The sequence below is a fragment of the Saccopteryx bilineata genome, chromosome 2 (genome assembly GCF_036850765.1).
Source record: "Saccopteryx bilineata isolate mSacBil1 chromosome 2, mSacBil1_pri_phased_curated, whole genome shotgun sequence".
In the NCBI taxonomy this organism is placed as follows: domain Eukaryota; kingdom Metazoa; phylum Chordata; class Mammalia; order Chiroptera; family Emballonuridae; genus Saccopteryx; species Saccopteryx bilineata.
In genome coordinates this window covers 361416253-361437743 of record NC_089491.1, presented here as the reverse complement: position 1 = coordinate 361437743, position 21491 = coordinate 361416253, and the positions used below count along the sequence as shown (strand labels likewise).

Sequence of the window (21491 nt, the reverse complement as noted above, 5' to 3'; positions counted from 1 at the left end):
CATTATAAACTAAGTGGGTGAACTGTAATGTATGTAAATTTTTTAAGGTAAAAAATGAAAAAAAAATCCAAGACAGGTGGATATAATTACCTTTTCCTTTTTTTTAATGATATATATATATAATAATAATAATAATTATTATTATTATTTTTTTACAGAGACAGAGAGAGAGTCAGAGAGAGGGATAGACAGGGACAGACAGACAGGAACGGAGAGAGATGAGAAGCATCGATCATTAGTTTTTCGTTGTGCATTGCGACACCTTAGTTGTTCATTGATTGCTTTCTCATATGTGCCTTGGTCACGGGCCTTCAGCAGACAGAGTAACCCCTTGCTTGAGCCAGCGACCTTGGGTCCAAGCTGGTGAGTTTTTTTGTTGTTGTTGTTGTTTTTGTATTTTTCTGAAGCTGGAAACAGGGAGAGACAGTCAGACAGACTCCCGCATGCGCCCAACCGGGATCCACCCGGCACGCCCACCAGGGGCCACGCTCTGCCCACCAGGGGGCAATGCTCTGCCCCTCCAGGGCGTCGCTCTGCAGCGACCAAAGCCACTCTAGCGCCTGGGGCAGAGGCCAAGGAGCCATCAAGAGCGCCCAGGCCATCTTTGCTCCAATGGAGCCTTGGCTGCGGGAAGGGAAGAGAGAGACAGAGAGGAAGGAGGGGGGGTGGAGAAGCAAATGGGCGCTTCTCCTATGTGCCCTGGCCGGGAATCGAACCCGGGTCCCCCGCACGCCAGGCCGACGCTCTACCGCTGAGCCAACCGGCCAGGGCCTGGTGAGCTTTTGCTCAAACCAGATAAGCCCGCGCTCAAGCTGGCGACCTCGGGGTCTCGAACCTGGGTCCTTGGCATCCCAGTCCGACGCTCTGTCCACTGCACCACTGCCTTGTCAGGGTATAAATGTTCTTTTTTTTTTTTTTTTGTATTTTTCTGAAGCTGGAAACGGGGAGAGACAGCCAGACAGACTCCCACATGCGCCCGACCGGGATCCACCTAGGACGCCCACCAGGGGGCGATGCTCTGCCCACCAGGGGGCGATGCTCTGCCCCTCCAGGGCGTCGCTCTGTCGCGACCAGAGCCACTCTAGCGCCTGGGGCAGAGGCCAAGGAGCCATCCCCAGCGCCCGGGCCATCTTTGCTCCAATGGAGCCTCAGCTGCAGGAGGGGAAGAGAGAGACAGAGAGGAAGGAGAGGGGGAGGGGTGGAGAAGCAGATGGACGCTTCTCCTGTGTGCCCTGGCCAGGAATCGAACCCGGGACTTCTGCACGCCAGGCTGACGCTCCACCACTGAGCCAACTGGCCAGGGTATAAATGTCCTTTTTAAAAAAGGAAAAGGTAATTACTCAAGACCCCGAGGTCGCCAGCTTGAGCGAGGGCTCATTGGGTTTGAGCAAGGCTCACCAGCTTGAGACCAAGGTTTCTGGCTCCAGCAAGGGATTACTTGGTCTGCTGAAGGCCCGTAGTCAAGGCACATTTAGTCTACTAAACATTGGAAGGTATATTAGTTGAGATTTGTCATTTTAGACTTTATTTTAAGAATTAGAACTTTCAAGCAAATCGTGTTCATTGTTATTTTGTTATTTATTACATCATTGTATCATATAATGTTTATAAGCTATGAGAATTGGTGCTAATTGTATTAGCCATTTGTTGTGAATGCCAATAAATGTTCACCAGGGGCCAGAATGTATATTCTCCGTTTAGAAAACCAAGTGTCCTTTATATTTATAAACAAATGCGACAGTTTACTGGGCATGTGTGATCTGCAGAGGGGTTTTTCATTTCTTTTGTTATACAACAAGCTTCTAATTTACACTCTCAATCTCAGATTGTTTGAAGTTGCTGTGTCCAGTGGAACAGTACTCAGGTGTTTATACAAATGTTTTACAGTTCTCAGACTTTAAAATATAATAAAGTTAAATACAAAAATTTAAAAAAAAGTTGTACAGGCTCATTGTACACATTTTGGAAAATGAACAAAGAATGTACATTCCATCACCGGCAGAAAAGCACTATTTCTTTGCTATTATTATTTTTTTTTTTCTTTTTTTTTTTCTGAAGCTGGAAACGGGGAGAGACAGTCAGACAGACTCCTGCATGCGCCCGACCGGGATCCACCCGGCACGCCCACCAGGGGCGATGCTCTGCCCACCAGGGGGCGATGCTCTGCCCATCCTGGGCGTCGCCATGTTGCGACCAGAGCCACTCTAGCGCCTGAAGTAGAGGCCACAGAGCCATCCCCAGCGCGCCTGGGCCATCTTTGCTCCAATGGAGCCTTGGCTGCGGGAGGGGAAGAGAGAGACAGAGAGGAAAGTGCGGCGGAGGGGTGGAGAAGCAAATGGGCGCTTCTCCTGTGTGCCCTGGCCGGGAATCGAACCCGGGTCCTCCGCACGCTAGGCCGACGCTCTACCGCTGAGCCAACCGGCCAGGGCTCTTTGCTATTATTTTTATAGGCACAACATACACATACAAACTGGGACCACACTGTACATTTCTGCTTTGTAAAATATACATTTTGTTTTCTGAAATATTTTCCCTATGTCATTAAATTTTAAAAACTATGACTTTATGAATCAATATTCAAATGTATAGCTGATCTACATTTTAAACTTTCCTTTATTGTTAGAAATTATGTTGCTTCCATCTTTTACTACAGCTTTGCTTAAAAAAAAAAAAAAAAAGAAGAGCCTGACCAGGTAGTGATGCAGTGGATAAAGCATCGGACTGGGATGCGGAAAGACCCAGGTTCAAGACCCCGAGGTCGCCAGCTTGAGTGCGGGCTCATCTGGTTTGAGCAAGGCTCACCAGCATGGACCCAAGGTCGCTGGCTCAAGCAAGGGGTTACTCAGTCTGCTGAAGGCCCGCGGTAAAGGCACATATGAGAAAGCAATCAATGAACAACTAAGGTGTTGCAACAAAAAACTGATGATTGATGCTTCTTATCTCTCTCCGTTCCTGTCTGTCTGTCCCTATCTATCCCTCTCTCTGACTCTCTGTTTCTGTAAAAAAAAGAAAAAAAAAAAAAAAAAGAAAAAACCTCAGAGGGGCCAAGGACTCTTCCATCATGGAGCTTCACAACGTTTAACTTGTAAAATAAATCTTCCAGGCCTGACCTGTGGTGGCGCAGTGGATAAAGCCTCGACCTGAAACGCTGAGGTAGCCGGTTCGAAACCCTGGGCTTGCTTGGTCAAGGCACATATGGGAGTTGATGCTTCCTGCTCCTCCCCCTCCTCTCTCTCCCCTTCTCTAAAATGAATAAATAAAATCTTTAAAAATAAAAAATAAAACAACTCTTCCATTGGCTGCAATTCTCTCATTAAGTGTTTGGAGGGAAAGTGGTTTCACAGGGTGATCTGGCCTCTTTTTCTTTTTGTGGTGCATAAGAAATAGACACTCTAATATTACCTGTATTACTAGCTTAAATTTGCATGTGCTTTTTATAATTAACCCTCACCACATCTTTGCAGGGTAAACAGATGGAAGCTGCAGACACCCCAGAAATCTCTGCCTAGAGGCTTGGCACAAGGGGAACTTAACTCTGCAAGCGGACGCTGTCCCATCCTACATACTGCCTTTGGCAACATTGCCACTTACCAGCTGGGGTCACTTCTCCCCCGATGGCAGGGGGATAACCTACTGCCACTGACCAAAGGGGCCCTGGGAACCGAAGGATCGTCGGCTTCGCGGCCCTGAGGGTTGCTTGCTGTCGATCGGTCACAATGGTGCTGGGCTCGCCCTCACTGGGAGGACCTGCAGGGGCGTCCATGTCCTCCCCAATATCAGGGCCCTTCGGCGAGGTGACGAGGGCCCCCACCCTCGTAAGAAAGCTGAGGGGTGCGTCAGGGGACGCCGGACTACAGGGTTGTCCAGGAAGACTCCCGCGACGTGACAGGAAGGTCCTCTCCAGGCTACCAGAGGTCAGTCCTCCGCTATCCCAGAGTGCCCCGGATCCCGGAAGTGCTTGGCTTCCCGGAAGCTCCCGGCTAAATGACAGAGCCAAGACTTGCTTGACCGTTGCAACTGAACGCTTGCAGTTCGGCGGCTTTGGCGACCGCAGGAGGTCCGACTCGGCGTTGGGGTGTACGTCGGCAGGGAGCTGAGCGGCGGGATGATGGAGGAGGAGGAACTGGAGTTCGTTGAGGAGCTGGAAGCCGTGCTGCAGCTCACGCCTGACGTGCAGCTCGCTATCGAGCAGGTGAGCGTTCCGCCTCCTGAGGGGAGGGGAGTGCGGAGGACTGGGCATCTCTGGGGGTGGGACCGCGAGTGGCTCGGGGAAGAAGCGGTCTTTGGACTGAGGAGTGGGAGCTCGGCACGGAAGGGAAAGGAGAGGTTTGGGGGAGGTGGTGGCGAGAAGAGGCCTCTGAATCCAGAGAAGGGAGAGAGCCCATTTTCAGCCTTGATTGTGTTTGGAGGGGGGGGCATCTTGATGCATTGGGCAAAGATGTGCTTCCCGAAAGGATGAACCTGAAAGTTGGGACCTCATGAGTAGCCATCACAGATTTGGGGGATTGTAGAGTTCTTTCATTTACCGGGCCGGTGTGCCACTGTTCCGAGTCTCAAGCTAGCCCTCTGTGAGTGACTCCGAATTGAGGGGAGGGCGTAACTTGAATTTCCGAAGCGGATCACAGCCGAGGGAAAAGGTTGAAAAAGGACTCCTTTACCATACTTAACATGGTTGAGAATTCCTGCTGTTGATTAGTTTGGGTTAGGTTGAAGAATATTCTCAGGAGGTCTTCCTTCCCTGCAGGGACTCTTTAGTTGACTAAATTCTCTTTTCAAGTTTATTGATTTTTAAAAAAAGTTACGATATTAGGAATAGCGATTTAGACCTTGTATTGCTCCTGATACAGGAAGGTCTCTTTTAAGATTTTTTTTTAATAGATGATTGATTTCATAGAGACAGGAGAGGAGAGAGAAACTTCGATTTGCTGTTCCACTTATTTATGCATTCATTGGTTGACTCTTGTATATAACCTGACGGGGATGAACCTGCACTTGGTGTATGGGTACAGTGCTTTAACCAATTGTGTTACCTGGCCAGGGCCAAGTTCCTGATTGCCAGCTCTTCATTTCCTGACACTATCTGAAACATAAAAATTGCTTCACTGCATATTGAATTCTGTCGCTGAGACTTCATTGAGACATAGTGCATAAGTCTGTTATCAAGACTGCCTTAAAAAATAATACTTTATTGATTTTAGGGAGAGAGGAAGGGAGAGAGTGAGACAGAGACATCAATTTATTCCTGTATGTGTGCTGGCGGAAATAAAACCCGTAATCTTTGCATACAACACTCTTAACAACCAAGCTCTCTGGCCAGGGTCAAGACTTATTTGATACAACCATGTCATCAGCTGGTTTTATTTTATTTGTACAATTGACCACTTATTTTTCCTTGTTGTTGGGATTTTATTGATTACTGTGGAACATTTCACTGTTGCATGTTCTGTTAGTTGCACCAAGATGCATGATGTTAAAATTATAGATGTTGCCTGACCGGGCAGTGGCGCAGTGGATAGAGTGTCGGACTGGGATGCGGAAGACCCAGGTTTGAGACCCCGAGGTCGCCAGCTTGAGCGAGGGCTCATCTGGTTTGAGCAAAAGCTCACCGGCTTGAGCCAAGGCCACTGGCTCGAGCAAGGGGTTACTCGGTCTGCTGAGGGCCCGCGGTCAAGGCACGTATGAGAAGGCCATCAATGAACAATTAAGGTATCGCAATGCGCAACAAAAAACTAATGATCGATGCTTCTCATCTCTCTTCGTTCCTGTCTGTCTGTCCCTGTCTATCCCTCTCTCTGACTCTCTCTCTGTCTCTGTAAAAAAAAATTTAAAAACCCTGACCGGGCGGTGACGCAGTGGATAGAGTGTCGGACTGGGATGCAGAGGACCCAGGTTCAAGACCCCGAGGTCACCAGCTTGAACGTGGCTCATCTGGTTTGAGCAAAAGCCCACCAGCTTGAACCCAAGGTCGCTGGCTCGAGCAAGGGGTTACTCGGTCTGCTGAAGTCCCGCGGTCAAGGCACATATGAGAAAGCAATCAATGAACAACTAAGGTGTTGCAACGCGCAATGAAAAACTAATGATTGATGCTTCTCATCTCTCTGTTCCTGTCTGTCTATTCCTGTCTATCCCTCTCTCTGACTCTCTCTCTGTCTCTGTAATAAAAAAATAAATAACTAAAATAAAAAATAAAATAATAAAAGAAATAAAATTACAGATGTTGATGAAAATTAAAGATTTACTTTAACAGATTTTTTGGGGTATCTATTGTGTGTTAAGCCTTATAAAATGAAAAAAAATTTTTTTTTATCTTCAAGAAATTTATCACCAAGTATGGAGGAAAGAAATAATACATTAAACAAGACAGAAAGATGATAGTTATTTTGCCTGACCAAGCAGTGGCGCAATAGATAGAGCATTGGACTGGGACACAGAGGACCCAGGTTTGAAACCCCGATGTTGCTGGTTTGAGCGTGTGCTCATCCGGCTTGAACTTGGAATCGCTGGCTTGAGTGTGGGATCATAGACATGACCCCATGGTTGCTGGCTTGAGCAAGGGGTCACTCGCTTTGCTGTACCCCCCCCCCCAAGGCACATGATAGAAAGCAGTCAATGAACAACTAAGGTGCTGCAAGGAAGAATTGATGCTTCTCATCTCTCTTCCTGTCTGTCTCTGACACACACACACACACACACACAAACACATACTAGTTATTTCTAATCTGTCTTTATATAGGTATTTCCAAGCCAGGATCCTCTAGATCGAGCTGATTTCAATGCTGTGGAGTATATCAATACCCTCTTCCCCACAGAGCAAGTAAGTATGGAATTTCTTTCATTTCAGTATTATGATTGGTGTATTATACTATATAACTGAAGGGGTCTTGATAAACAAGGAGTGATTCAAATCAAACTTTATTGTAACCAATTGGGGGGGTAGCTAATACCATTGTTGTGTTAGAGTGGAAGTCTTTGTATAGTGAGTATATGATTAGAAATTGTACCCTTAAATATTTTCCTGGGCTAAATTTTAAGCCTGTACTCTGAAAATATTACATACGTGTTCTAGCACCAATATTCAATACATTTGGTTTTAGTAGTGTTTGCTATATAAATTAAGAATGAAAATAGAGGTTATATTTTCTTCTCATACCCCAGCAGTGGTCGGCAAACTCATTAGTCAGCAGAGCCAAATATCAACAGTACAACGATTGAAATTTCTTTTGAGAGCCAAATTTTTTAAACTTAAACTATATAGGTAGGTACATTGTTATTAACTTAATTAGGGTACTCCTAAGCTGGCCTTTGCTAAAAATGTCACATGCTATTAGGTCACATGTGGTTCGCGAGCCGTGGTTTGCTGACCACTGCCCCAATGCATGTTATTGTAAACCTTGGGGATGTTCACACCCTCCTCTGGAGACTGCTACTCTAGGCAGTAGGTGTTCACTGAAGGACTCTTGATGGCTAATGACTAGATCAGCTTCACACTTTTTTTTTTAAACTCTTCTTTTTTAAAAAATTTATTTATTTATTTATTTATTTTCTGAAGCTGGAAATGGGGAGAGACAGTCAGACAGATTCCCGCATGCGCCCGACTGGGATCCACCTGGCACGCCCACCAGGGGCGACGCTCTGCCCACCAGGGGGCGATGCTCTGCCCCTCCTGGGCATCGCTATTTGCGACCAGAGCCACTCTAGCGCCTGAGGCAGAGGCCACAGAGCCATCCCCAGCACCCGGGCCATCCTTGCTCCAATGGAGCCTTAGCTGCGAGAGGGGAAGAGAAAGACAGAGAGGAAGGAGAGGGGGAGGGGTGGAGAAGCAGATGGGCGCCTCTCCTGTGTGCCCTGGCCGGGAATCGAACCCGGAACTTGTGCACGCCAGGCCGACGCTCTACCACTGAGCCAACCGGCCAGGGCTCAGCTTCACATTTTAAGAATTCCATCTGGCAGCAGTGTGGAGGGTGAGCTGGGGGGAGGCAGAACTGGAGGCAGGAAGACCAGGTCGCAGACGGCTGTGATAGATTACTTAAGAGGGATGATGGGAGCCTAGGTAGAGACTGGGACTGAGAGAACAAGATCCAACAGCTATTTAGGAGGCAGAAGACACAGAATTTGGTGGCTGAAGTGATGTAGAACCTCACATTCACTCACTTCTTCAATAAAGAACTCCTCCTCTGCCTACTTCTGTAAGAAATTTGCAGCTAAAGGGATGAACAAGGCAAATACACTCCTTCCCAATATAGAGCTTCCAGTCTACCTTAATAGATAATAATTACACCTAAGTAAATTATTATGACTTCACAATAACTTGTTTGGATAACTATTAATTCTCAAGAGTTCTAACTTCTAGTACAACTATAATAAGAGTGCACATATATTGGATACTTGCTATGTCCAAGGCACCATTCTAAACGCTGAATAATGATAAATTCTCCACTTTGTTAACATGCTGGTTTTATGATGAGAATAACGAGGCACAGGGAGATAAAGAATGCTCAGATTCAATGTGATAGCACTGCTGTGAAGGAAACATGCAAGTACTGTGAAAGCAGAACACACAGGGCCTTCCTCAGTGTGGGGGATCCAGAAAGGCTTCCATGAGGAAATGACATTTAAGCTGTGCACCACAGGCCAAACCAAGGGTTTTGAACTTTGATTTCTAGCCTGACAAAGTGGGTGTTGGCACCTTTACCCTATATTGGGAGTAAGATTTCAGTGTAAGTAGACTAAGATTAGGGTATAAAGGCAAGCTCACTTTTGAACATAGTTGGACCATCAGGTGGAGACATGTAGTTGGATAGTATTTTAATCTGAAGCTCATAATCCCTATAATTGTTACTATCTTGGCATAAATTCATCTCAACTTTTTCTGATGAACATGGTTGTTTTTTTGTTTTTTTGTTGTTGTTTTGTTTTGAATTTTTCTGAAGTTAGAAGCGGGGAGGCAGTCAGACAGACTCCCGCATGCGCCTGACTGGGATCCACCGGCATGCCTGCCAGGGGGCGATGCTCCTTTGTGGCTGGAGCCATTCTAACACCTGAGGCGGAGGCCATGGAGCCATCCTCAGCACCTGGGCCAACTTTGCTCCAGTGGAGCCTTGGCTGCGAGAGAGGAAGAGAGAGATAGAAAAGAAGGAAAGTGGGAAGGGTGGAGAAGCAGATGGGCGCTTCTCTGTGTGTCCTGGCCGGGAATTGAACCCTGGACTTCCACACGCTGGGCTGATGCCCTACCACTGAGCCAACCGGCCAGGGCCTGATGAACATGTTTTTGAAATAAAGTTGGAAAACATGGCATCTTACTGTGTGATCCTCTTTTCTGAGACTTCACAAATAGCCTTTAGAGCTCATAATTTTCTTTCCTTTTTTTTAAAAAAATATTTAATTTATTGATTTCACAGAGCGGGGCAGGAATGAGAAGTATCAACTCACAGTTGCTTCACTTGAGTTGTTCATTGCTTGCTTGTTATATGGGCCTTGACCAGGCAAACCCAGGGTTTCGAATCAGTGACCTCAGCATTCCAGGTCAAAACTTTATCCACTGTAACACCATAGGACAGGCAGAGAGCTCATCATTTTCTATGAAAAAGGAATTCTGGGAATTAGCTGAACATAGAACAACTGATATAAGGATAGTTTTTGGTTTTTATTTTTAATTTTTAAATTTTATTTAGCAAATTAACTTTAACAGGATGACATTGATCAATAAGAGTACATAGGTTTCAGGTAAACATTTCTATAGCATTTGAACGGTTGATTATGTTGTATACCCAACACCCAAAGTCAGATCACTTTCTGTCACCATATTATTTGTCCCTCTTTACACCCTTCCCCCATCCCTCCCCCATCCCCCCCCCACATCCCCTTTCCCCTGGTAACCACTTCACTTTTTTTTTTTAATTCTTTTTATTCCCCTGTAGATTTTTTTAAATTAATTTTAATGGGATGACATTAATAAATCAGGGTACATATGTTCAGAGAAAACATCTCCAGGTTATTTTGACATTTGATTATATTGCATACCCATCACCCAAAGTCAAATTGTCTTCTGTCACCTTCTATCTGTTTTTTTTTTTTGTGCCCCTCCCCAACCCCTTCTCCCTCCCTCTCCTCCGTCCCCCTCCACCCCCGGTAACCACTACACTCCTGTCCATGTCTCTTAGTCTTGTTTTTATGTCCCACCTATGTATGGAATCATATAGTTCTTAGTTTTTTCTGATTTACTTATTTCATTCCGTATAATGTTATCAAGGTCCATCCATGTTGTTGTAAATGATCCAATGTCATCATTTCTTGTTTTGTTTTTGTTTTTTTTGTTTTTTTTGTATTTTTCTGAAGCTGGAAACGAGGAGAGACAGTCAGAAAGACTCCCTCATGCGCCCGACCGGGATCCACCTGGCACGCCCACCAGGGGGCGATGCTCTGCCCCTCCGGGGCGTCGCTCTGTTGCGAACAGAGCCACTCCAGCGCCTGGGGCAGAGGCCAAGGAGCCATCCCCAGCGCCCGGGCCATCCTTGTTCCAATGGAGCCTCGGCTACAGGAGGGGAAGAGAGAGACAGAGAGGAAGGAGAGGGGGAGGGGTGGAGTAGCAGATGGGCGCCTCTCCTGTGTGCCCTGGCGGGGAATCGAACCCGGGACTTTTGCACCCCAGGCCTACGCTCTACCACTGAGCCAACCGGCCAGGGCCGATGTCATCATTTCTTATGGCTGAGTAGTATTCCATAGTGTATATGTGCCACATCTTCTTTATCCAGTCTTCTGTTGAAGAGCTTTTGGTTATTTCCATGTCTTGGCCACTGTGAATAATGCTGCAATGAACATGGGGCTGCATGTGTCTTTACGTACCAATGTTTTTGAGTTTTGGGGGTATATTCCCAGTAGAGGGATTGCTGGGTCATATGGTAGTTCTATTCTTTTTTTTTTTTTTTTTAATTTTTAATTTTATTTTATTTATTCATTTTACAGAGGAGAGAGAGAGGGACAGAGAGAGACACAGAGAGAGAGAGACAGAGGACAGAGAGACAGGGGGGAGGAGCTGGAAGCATCAACTCCCATATGTGCCTCGACCAGGCAAGCCCAGGGTTTCGAACAGGCGACCTCAGCATTTCCAGGTCGACGCTTTATCCACTGCACCACCAGAGGTCAGGCGGTAGTTCTATTCTTAATTTTTTGAGGAACCACCATACTTTCTTCCTACATTCCCACCAACAGTGGATGACGGTTCCTTTTTCTCCACAGCCTCTCCAACACTTGTTACCTGTTTTGTTGATAATAGCCAATTTAACAGGTGTGAGGTGGTATCTCATTGTAGTTTTGATTTGCATTTCTCTAATAACTAATGAAGATGAACATCTTTTCATATGTTTGTTGGCCATTTGTATTTCTTCCTGGGAGAACCATTCACTTTTATCTATGTCCATGAGTCTTAGTTTTATATCCCACCTTGTGTGAAATCATACAGTTCTTAGATTTTTCTGATTTACTTATTTCACTCAGTATAATGTTCTCAGGGTCTATCCATGTTGTCATAAATGTCACTGTGTTATCATTTCTTATGGCTGAGTAGTATTCAATTGTATATATGTACCACATCTTCTTTATCCAATCATCTGTCAAGGAACACTTTGGTTGTTTCATATCTTGGCCACTGTGAATAATGCTGCTATGAACATGGGGCTGCATGTGTCTTGACATACCAATGTTTTTGAGTTTTGGGGGTAGATACCCCATAGAGGAATTGCAGGGTCATATGGTAATTATATTCTTAATTTTGGGGGGAACCACCATACTTTCTTCCATAATGGTTGTACTAATTTGCATTCCCACCAGCAGTGAATGAGTGTTCCTTTTTCTCCACAGCCTCTCCAACACTAATTATTACCTGTCTTGTTGCTAATAGCTAATCTAATAGGTGTGAGATGGTATCTCATTGTTGTTGTTTTTTGTTGTTGTTTTTTTTCATTTTTCTGAAGCTGGAAACAGGGAGAGACAGTCAGACAGACTCCCGCATGCGCCCGACCGGGATCCACCTGGCACGCCCACCAGGGGGCGATAATCTGCCCATCCTGGGCGTCGCCATGTTGCGACCAGAGCCACTCTAGCGCCTGAGGCAGAGGCCACAGAGCCATCCCCAGCGCCCAGGCCATCTTTGCTCCAATGGAGCCTCAGCTGCGGGAGGGGAAGAGAGAGACAGAGAGGAAAGTGCGGCGGAGGGGTGGAGAAGCAAATGGGCGCTTCTCCTGTGTGCCCTGGCCGGAATCGAACCCGGGTCCTCCGCATGCTAGGCCGACGCTCTACTGCTGCAACCGGCCAGGGCCTCTCATTGTTGTTTTGATTTGCGAATAGCTAGTGAAGATGAGCGTCTTTTCATACACCTGTTGGCCATTTGTGTGTCCTCTTGGGAGAAGTGTCTGTTAAGGTCCTCTCCCCATTTTTTTTTTTTTTTTTTTTTTTTTTTTACAGAAACAGAATCAGAGAGAGGGATAGATAGGGACAGACAGATAGGAACAGAGAGAGATGAGAAGCATCAATCATCAGTTTTTCGTTGCGATATCTTAGTTCATTGATTGCTTTCTCATATGTGCCTTGACCGTGGGCCTTCAGCAGACCGAGTGACCCCTTGCTTGAGCCAGCGACCTTGGGTCCATGCTGGTGAGCTTTTGTTCAAACCCAGATGAGCCCGCGCTCAAACTGGCGACCTCAGGGTCTCGAACCTGGGTCTTTCTGCATCCCAGACCGATGCTCTATCCACTGCACCACCACCTGGTCAGGCCTCTCCCTATTTTTTAATTGGATTGTTTGCTTGTTTGTTGCTGAGATTTGTGAGTTCTTTATACAGTGTGTCTGTAAAGTCATGGTGCACTTTTGACCGGTCACAGGAAAGCAACAAAAGATGATAGAAATGTGAAATCTGCACCAAATAAAAGGAAAACCCTCCCAGTTTCTGTAGGATGATGTGGCAGCATGTGCACATGCGCAGATGATGACGCAACACCGTGTATATAGTGGAGCAGCCCACGGCCATGCCAGTCGAGATGTGGACGGTACAGAGGAAAGTTCAGTGTGGTCTGTGGCTCGCTAAATTCGAATCTGTGACCAGAGTGCAACATGAATATTGGTGCGTTTATAACAAAGCGCCACCACATAGGTATAACATTACTCGGTGGGATAAGCAGTTGAAGGAAGCCGGCAGTTTGGTGGAGAAACCCCGTTCTGGTAGGCCATCAGTCAGTGACGAGTCTGTAGAGCAGGGGTCCCCAAACTTTTTACACAGGGGGCCAGTTCACTGTCCCTCAGACTGTTGGAGGGCCGTACTATAAAAAAAACTATGAACAAATCCCTATGCACACTGCACATATCTTATTTTAAAGTAAAAAAACAAAATGGGAACAAATACAATATTTAAAATAAAGAACAAGTAAATTTAAATCAACAAACTGACCAGTATTTCAATGGGAACTATGCTCCTCTTACTGACCACCAATGAAAGAGGTGCCCCTTCCAGAAGTGCAGCGGGGGCCGGATAAGTGGCCTCAGGGGGTTGCATGCGGCCCACTGGCCGTAGTTTGGGGACCCCTGCTGTCGAGGCTATACAGGATTGCTACCTAAAGAGCCCTAAAAAATCTGTGCATGAGCCCACATCAAACTGCACTGAATAGGTATGAAACTGGGAGAGTTTTCCTTTTATTTGGTGCAGATTTCACATTTCTATTGTCTTTTGTTGCTTTTCTGTGACCAGTCAAAAGTGCACCATGACTTTACGGACACACTGTATATTTTGGATGTTAACCCCTTATTGGAGCTGTTGTTTGCAAATATCATCTCCCATTTAGTTGGCTGCCTTTTTTTTTTGTCAGTTTCTTTTGTTTTTAGTTTGATATAGTCCCATTCCTTTATTTTTGCCTTTACTTCTATTCCCTTTGGGGTCAAATTTATAAATTGTTCTCTATGGCCAAGGTCTGTAAGCATAGTACCTATATTTTCTTCTATGTTATGTATTGTTTTGGATCTTATATTTAGGTCTTTGATCAAATTTTTTTTTGTATTTTTCTGAAGTGAGAAGTGGGGGGGGGGCAGACAGACTCCTGCATGTGCCCAACTGGGATCCACTCAACATACCTACCAGGGGGCAATGCTCAGCTCATCTGGGGTGTTGCTCCACTGCAACTGGGGCCATTCTAGTGCCTGAGGCGGAAGCCATGGAGCCATCCTCAGCACCTGAGCTAACTTTGCTCCCATGGAGCCTTGGCTGCGGGAGGGGAAGAGAGAGATAGAGAGAAAGGAGGGGGGGAAGAGTGGAGAAGCAGATGGGCGCTTCTTCTGTGTGCCTTGGCTGGGAATCGAACCCCGGACTTCCACACACTGGGCTGATGCTCTATCACTGAGCCAACCAGCCAGGGCCTTTGATTCATTTTGAATTAATTTTTGTGCAGGGGGACAAATTGTAGTTAAGTTTCATTCTTTTGCATGTGGCTTTTCAATTTTTCTAGCACCATTTATTGAAGAGGCTTTCTTTTCTCCATTGTGTGTTTTTGGCTCCTTTGTCAAAAATGATTTGTCCTTATATATGTGGATTCTTTTGTGTGTGTGTGTGTGTGTGTGTGTGTGTGTGTGTGTGTGTGTGTGATGAAGATAGAGGAACAGAGAGAGGGACAGATAGGAACAGACAGGCAGTAAGGGAGAGAGATGAGAAGCATGAATTCTTTGTTGAGGCACCTTAGTGTTTCATTGATTGCTTTCTTATATGGGGGTTGCAGTAGATTGAGTGATCCCTTGCTCAATTCAGTGACCTTGGGCTCAAGCCAGCAACCTTGGGCTTCAAGCCAGAGACCTCTGGACTCAAGCCAGCAACTATTGGGTCATGTCTATGATCCCACACTCAAGCCAGTGACACCATCCTCAAGCTGGTGAACCCATGCTCAAGCCAGCAACCTTGGGGTTTTGAATCTGGGTCCTCTGTGTCCCAGTTTGACGCTCTATGGTCAGGCCACGTATCTGTTGTTTTATTTCTGGGCTCTCAATTGTGTTCCATTGGTCTGTATGTCTATTTTTCTGCCAATACCATGCTGTTTTGATTATTGTGGCTCTGTTGTATAATTTGAAGTCAAGTAGTATTAAAGATAGTTTTAACCATGAAAATGTTTCTTTTACCTTATCTTATCAAGATTGCTGACCCACCAAAACAAGAATAAATGAATGTTAGATTTGACAATTATGTATGCAACTAGCAGGTTTTCACATCTTACTGATGTTTCTGTGTGTATTCATTTATTTATTTACTTTTAGAGGGGAGGGGAAAGGAGAGAGATGAGAAGCATCAACTTGTAGTTGTGTCACTTCAGTTGTTCTTTGATTGCTTCTCATATGTGCCTTGATGGGGGGGTGGTAGGACCTCCAGCTGAGCCAGTGACTCCTTGCTCAAGCCAGCGACCATGGGCTCAAGCCAGCGACCATGGGCTCAAGCCAGCAACCTTTGAGCTCAAGCCAGTGACCATGGGATTATGTCAGTGAGGCCATGCTCAAGCCAGATGAGCCTGCACTAAGCCATTGACCTTGGGGTTTCAAACCTGGGACCTTAGTGTCCCAGGTTGGTGCTTTATCCACTGTGCCACCACCAGTCAGGCAGTGAGTGTATTTATTTTTAAACTACTAAAGGTAGCACAAGACATTTGTTATTCCACAGATTCAGTTGTATATCTTGTCTTATGCCCCTGTGTACATGATAATGAGTAATGTAATTTCTTCAGTGACTCAGAGAATTTATGACCCAGGGTAACCTTTATTTCCCAATCCCAAGTTTACACTGAGCAATTCATCTTTCAACCCAGATTCCCATAGGTAGGCCTTAAGGAAAGATAATAGAAAGTAGTGGCATGATTTACACTTTCTTTCAGCTGTTGCTATATCTTGGGCGAAATTTATTTATATACATCATGGACCTGTGAAATACTCATGAATTACGAGTTTAGAATATTTAAAGTAGATGTCAGTATATCAAGAATAAATTTAGTGTCACTGAGGAGGAGGGTATGTATGTGTTTCTATTGAGTGGCAACTGCTGCATGTCTGTGGTTGCCTGGAGACAGGTGTGGACTAGAACAGATCCCTGATGTTTCTACTCCGCAGGTCCAGGTGTGAGGAACTCGGTGTCTGTATTTAACAGGACTCCCTGGGTAGTTCTGAAAAGTAGCCGGGTTTCTAGTCTCCTAGCAGAAAACTGAAGATAACCATGTGTCATGTTTTCATTAGAGGTTTGATTAGGGAAACTAGATGAAATTTATAAAAAAAGCTAATCTAATTAAGAACGTTGAATAGAGTCTTATGGAGCTGTTTATACAGAATTTTTTATGATCTCCCCAAATGTTCTACACCTATATTGTTAAGAGAAAAAAATAAGATGCCAAATTACTTATCAGCCCAGTTTAATTTTTTTAAGCCATATTGTATTTGCATAAAAGGGGCAGTAGAAAGCAATGCACCAAAACGCTAATGGTGATTACACTCTGCTGGGGATGAGGGTGATTTTACATAGTTTCTGTAATTTGCAAGAACTGCCATAAGAATCAGGAAATACTTTTTAATAAGTCATTTTTAAATGGTGGGATTAACATTGTACAGCCACATTACAACAGAACTAGATGAATGATTCTCAGAGAGGAGATGTTATCACCCCCACCCAGGGTAGCCAGTCTGGATTCCTGTGGGGCGTTTTCCCTGCTGCTGGAGAGGCCTCAACCCCAGTGAGAGTCACTGTCATTGTGAGGTACTGAATTGATAACAGGGAGTGTGTCATATCCCTCAGGTGTGCTGGGGTGCACAAAAACTAGGTCAAGAACCATTATATTAGAGAGCTGGTAGAGGAAGAAAGAGCTGAGGCCCAAGAGTCAGACAGACTCCAGCATCCATGACCTTAGACAAAGCATCTATCCTTTCAGAGCCTGTTTTCCATTCTTCACACCAAGGACAAAAAGAGCATGCCTAATATGGTTGAGAAGATTGAGGGGAATCATTTTTATAAAATGTCTAGAAGAGTATTGCATAACAGATCCGCATGAAATATTAGCACCCTTTTCCTTTTGCTACCCCAGTAGTAAATCTGGAAGATAAAGAACACGTGGTCACCTGTGGGTCCACCTAAGGTGCAGTCAAGCATTAGCATTTTAGGGTATTTTTTATGGCCTTTTAAAAAGCTATATTTATAGATTTTTGATATATTTAAGTATTTCCCCCCCTTATTAGCATGTTATTGTAGGTGATATGTGTTGTTTCAGAGCCTCCCTGCCTAGAGTCTTTTAGTGCTGGCATAAAAGTCCATCAATATATGTGTCCTACTTTATTTCATTTTTCTATTCATGGCCATTTATAATGATGGTCGTTCCCAGGTTTTCCCTTTTTTAAATACAGTCAAATATCAGAAGGTATAATACCGGTATATTTTTAATTCTTTTGTGTGTGTGTGTGTGTGTGTGTGTGTGTGTGTGTGTGTGACAGAGACAAGAGAGGGACAGACAGACAGGAATGGAGAGAGATGAGAAGCATCAATTCTTCATTGTGGCACCTTAGTTGTTCATTGACTGCTTTCTCATATGGTCTTTGATGGGGGTCTGTAGCAGAGCAAGTGACCCCTTGCTCAAGCCAGCAACATTGGGCTCAAGCCAGTGACCCTGTGCTCAAGCTGGTGTGCCCACGCTTAAGCCGGCAACCTCGGGGTTTTGAACCTGAGCCATCCACATCACAGTTTGATGCTCTATCCACTGTGCCACTGCCTGGTCAAGCTGAATTATTCTTTTTAGAAAAAATATTATGGCTTAAGCATGACCTTCATGTCTGAGTATGAAATTTTATGCCTGACCTGTGGTGGCGCAGTGGATAAAGCGTCGGCCTAGAAATGCTGAGGTCGCTGGTTCAAAACCCTGGGCTTGCCGGTCAAGGCACATATGGGAGTTGATGCTTCCAGCTCCTCCCCACCTTCTCTCTCTGTCTCTCTCTCCCCTCTCTTTCCATCTCTGTCTCTCTCTCTTTCCCTTTCTCTCTCCTCTCTAAAATGAATAAATAAAAAAAAAGTAAAAAAAAAAAGAAATTTTAGCAATGGTTAATTAGTAGTTACTGATGTGGAATGACCTTTAAGTTATATTGTTAAATGAAGAAAACATGGTGCAGGACAATGTGCATTTATATAAAGAAGAGGACATAAGTTATGGATGTGCTTTAAAAACATAGACATCTCTGAGAATGTTCGAAAGAAACTAGCCCAGAGCCATTGCCTCTAGAAAAAAAGAACTGAGGGGTGGATGGCAAGCAAGACAGGGCAAAGGAAACCTTACTGTTCACTTTGTGCCCTTTTCTATTTGAATATTTGGGCATGTACATGCTTTACCAATTTAAAATAGATTATAAATTTTTAAAAAAGATTTTTTATTGATTTTAGAGAGAGGAGAAAGAGAGAAAGGCTGTGGTGGGGAAGGGAGGAGCAGGTGCATCAACTCCTAGTTGTTTCTAGTATCTATGTGCCTTGACTGGGCAAGGCCAGGGCTTCGAACTAGTGACCTAGTGTTCCTGGTTGAAGTTTTAACCATTATGCTGCCACAGGTGAGGCAAAATAGATTACAATCATTTTTTTTTTGAAAGACAGACAGGAAGGGAAAGAGATGAGAAGCATCAATTCTTGCGGCACCTTAGTTGTTCATTGATAGCTTTCTCATATGTGCCTTGATGGGGGAGGGGGCCTTTAGCCTAGCCAGTGACCTTGGGCTTCAAGCCAGCAACCTTTGGGCTCAAGCCAGGGACCATGGGGTCATATGTAAGATCCACACTCAAGCCATCAACCACACATTCAAGCTGGTGAGCCCTGGCTCAAGCCTGATGAGCCCGTGCTCAAGTTGGCAACCTCAGAGTTTCACACCTGCGTCTTCAGTGTCCCATGCTCTATCCATTGCACCACCGCCTGGTCAAGCTAGATTATAATTTTTAATTTTGTTAGAGTTTCCCATTTTTAGAAAAGATGCAAGAATAGCACAAAGAATTAACAGCTATCCTTCATACTCAATTATCCAAATGTTAACATTTTTTAAATAGTTTTTTTTTTAAGTACCAAAACAGGTATTGTGTTTTTTTTTTAAAGGAATGGGTTCCAACAGAGAGAAGCAAGGCAAGAACTATTGTGCCTGTTTTGCTTATGAGAGATTAAATAGCTTGCCCTGTAGACACATGTAGACATACTTCAAGTTTGTTAGTGGCAGAGATTTGCCAAGCTCAGGTCCTCTGACAACCAGGTCCTTTTACCATGGTGGTGATCTATACCCAGTCCAGTTTTTAATTTTTCCATTGATTTGAGAGATAGAGGAAGGGAAGGAGAGCGGGAGAAAGAGAGAGAGAAGAGAGAAACATCAACTTGTTGTTTCACTTTGTGGTTCCATTTAGTTGTGTACTCATTAATTGCTTCTCGTTTGTGCCCTGACCTGGGATAGAACCCATAACCTCTGGCACTGGGACGATGCTATATCCACTAAGCCACCCATGCACGGTCCAGTCCAGTTTTGAAATGACAGGCTTGACAGAGGATTCCTCTATTAAAATAACTTCTTTTTTCTGAGATTTATCTCTATCTCAGTCTACTCTTGGATTTCTGAAAATTCTGAGTAACCATTGTCTCTGTCAGAATAGTAGACGCCATGTGAATGGCCCCATCTGACATCTCAAACACTTGTGACCTGGTTTTCTTTTTTTTTTTTTTTTTTTCCATTTTTCTGAAGCTGGAAACGGGGAGAGACAGTCAGATAGACTCCCGCATGCGCCCGACCGGGATCCACCCGGCACGCCCACAAGGGGCGACGCTCTGCCCACCAGGGGGCGATGCTCTGCCCATCCTGGGCATCGCCATGTTGCGACCAGAGCCATTCTAGCGCCTGAGGTAGAGGCCACAGAGCCATCCCCAGCGCCCGGGCCATCTTTGCTCCAATGGAGCCTTGGCTGCGGGAGGGGAAGAGAGAGACAGAGAGGAAAGCGCGGTGGAGGGGTGGAGAAGCAAATGGGCGCTTCTCCTGTGTGCCCTGGCCGGGAATCGAACCCGGGTCCTCCGCACGCTAGGCCGACGCTCTACCGCTGAGCCAACCGGCCAGGGCCGTGACCTGGTTTTCTTACCAGACCTGCTCCTGGCAGGCTCCTGGTCTTCTCCTGCTGGCACAGGTTGCTGGTAGCCATTTATAAGCTTAATTCTTAAATCACCTCCAATTCTTTTTCAGATAAAATATCTGTTGGCAAAAGAGAGAAGACTTAAAAACTTACCTACGTTTCTAAAGCCTGAGTTAAAATGTTGCTGTAAGACTGTACCATCTCTATTCCATTAGGGGGCACCATTTCCTCACAAGTTTTGCTTGCTGAAGTTGTGTATATATAGTCCGTTTGTTTTTATTGTCATTGTCTTAAAAATAGAAATAACTTTAATTAAAATAGCAATGCACAGTCAACATAAAACAATTAGAACAGGGGTCCCCAAACTTTTTACACAGGGGGCCAGTTCACTGTCCCTTAGACCGTTGGAGGGCCGGACTATAAAAAAAACTATGAACAAATCCCTATGCACACTGCACATATCTTATTTTAAAGTAAAAAAACAAAACGGGAACAAATACAATTTTTTTTTTAACTTTTTTTTTTTTAGACCTTTTTTTTAAATTTTTTTTTTTAAATTTATTCATTTTTAGAGAGGAGAGGGAGAGAGAGGAGAGACAGAGAGAGAGAAGGGGGGAGGAGCTGGAAGCATCAACTCCCATATGTGCCTTGACCAGGCAAGCCCAGGGTTTCGAACAGGCGACCTCAGCATTTCCAGGTCGACGCTTTATCCACCAAATACAATTTTTAAAATAAAAAACAAGTAAATTTAAATCAAGAAACTGACCAGTATTTCAATGGGAACTATGGGCCTGCTTTTGGCTGAGATGGTCAATGTGCTCCTTTCATTGACCACCAATGAAAGAGGTGCCCCTTCCGGAAGTGCAGGGGGGGGGGGGGCGGATAAATGGCCTCAGGGAGCCGCATGTGGCCCACGGGCCGTAGTTTGGGGACCCCTGAATTAGAAAATACTCAGGTAAAAAAGAAAAATTTTTAATCCTTCCTTTTCATAGACTTATTTGGTAGATTCCACCAGCTACTAGTACAGATTATGAGTGCTCGTATTTACCCTTTCAGACCTTTTTCTAGTGGACCTATATACTTAGAAAAAATAGATTTACTTATTTATTTAAATATGATGTCGGGCCTGACCAGGCAGTGGCGCAGTGGATAGAGTGTCAGACTGGGATGTGGAGGACCCAGGTTCGAGACCCCGAGGTCGCCAGTTTGAGCTCAGGCTCATCTGGCTTGAGCTAAAAGCTCACCAGCTTGGACCCAAGGTCACTGGCTCAAGCAAGGGGTTACTTGCTCTGCTGTAGCCCCACAGTCAAGGCACATATGAGAAAACAGTCAATGAACAGCTAAGGTGTCGCAATGAAAAACTG

The 21491-nt window shown here is 44.9% G+C and overlaps 1 protein-coding gene across 1 annotated transcript in view; it reads left to right on the top strand.

Moving 5' to 3' along the window:
* Positions 1 to 3974: 3974 nt before the first annotated feature.
* VPS53 (VPS53 subunit of GARP complex) overlaps positions 3975 to 21491 on the top strand; it is a 193489-nt gene continuing 175972 nt past the window's right edge. The window contains exons 1-2 of the mRNA XM_066263104.1: positions 3975 to 4192; positions 6734 to 6814. Coding sequence (XP_066119201.1) covers positions 4106 to 4192; positions 6734 to 6814 — 168 coding nt within the window. The 5' untranslated portion in view covers positions 3975 to 4105. The remainder of the gene's footprint in view (positions 4193 to 6733; positions 6815 to 21491) is intronic.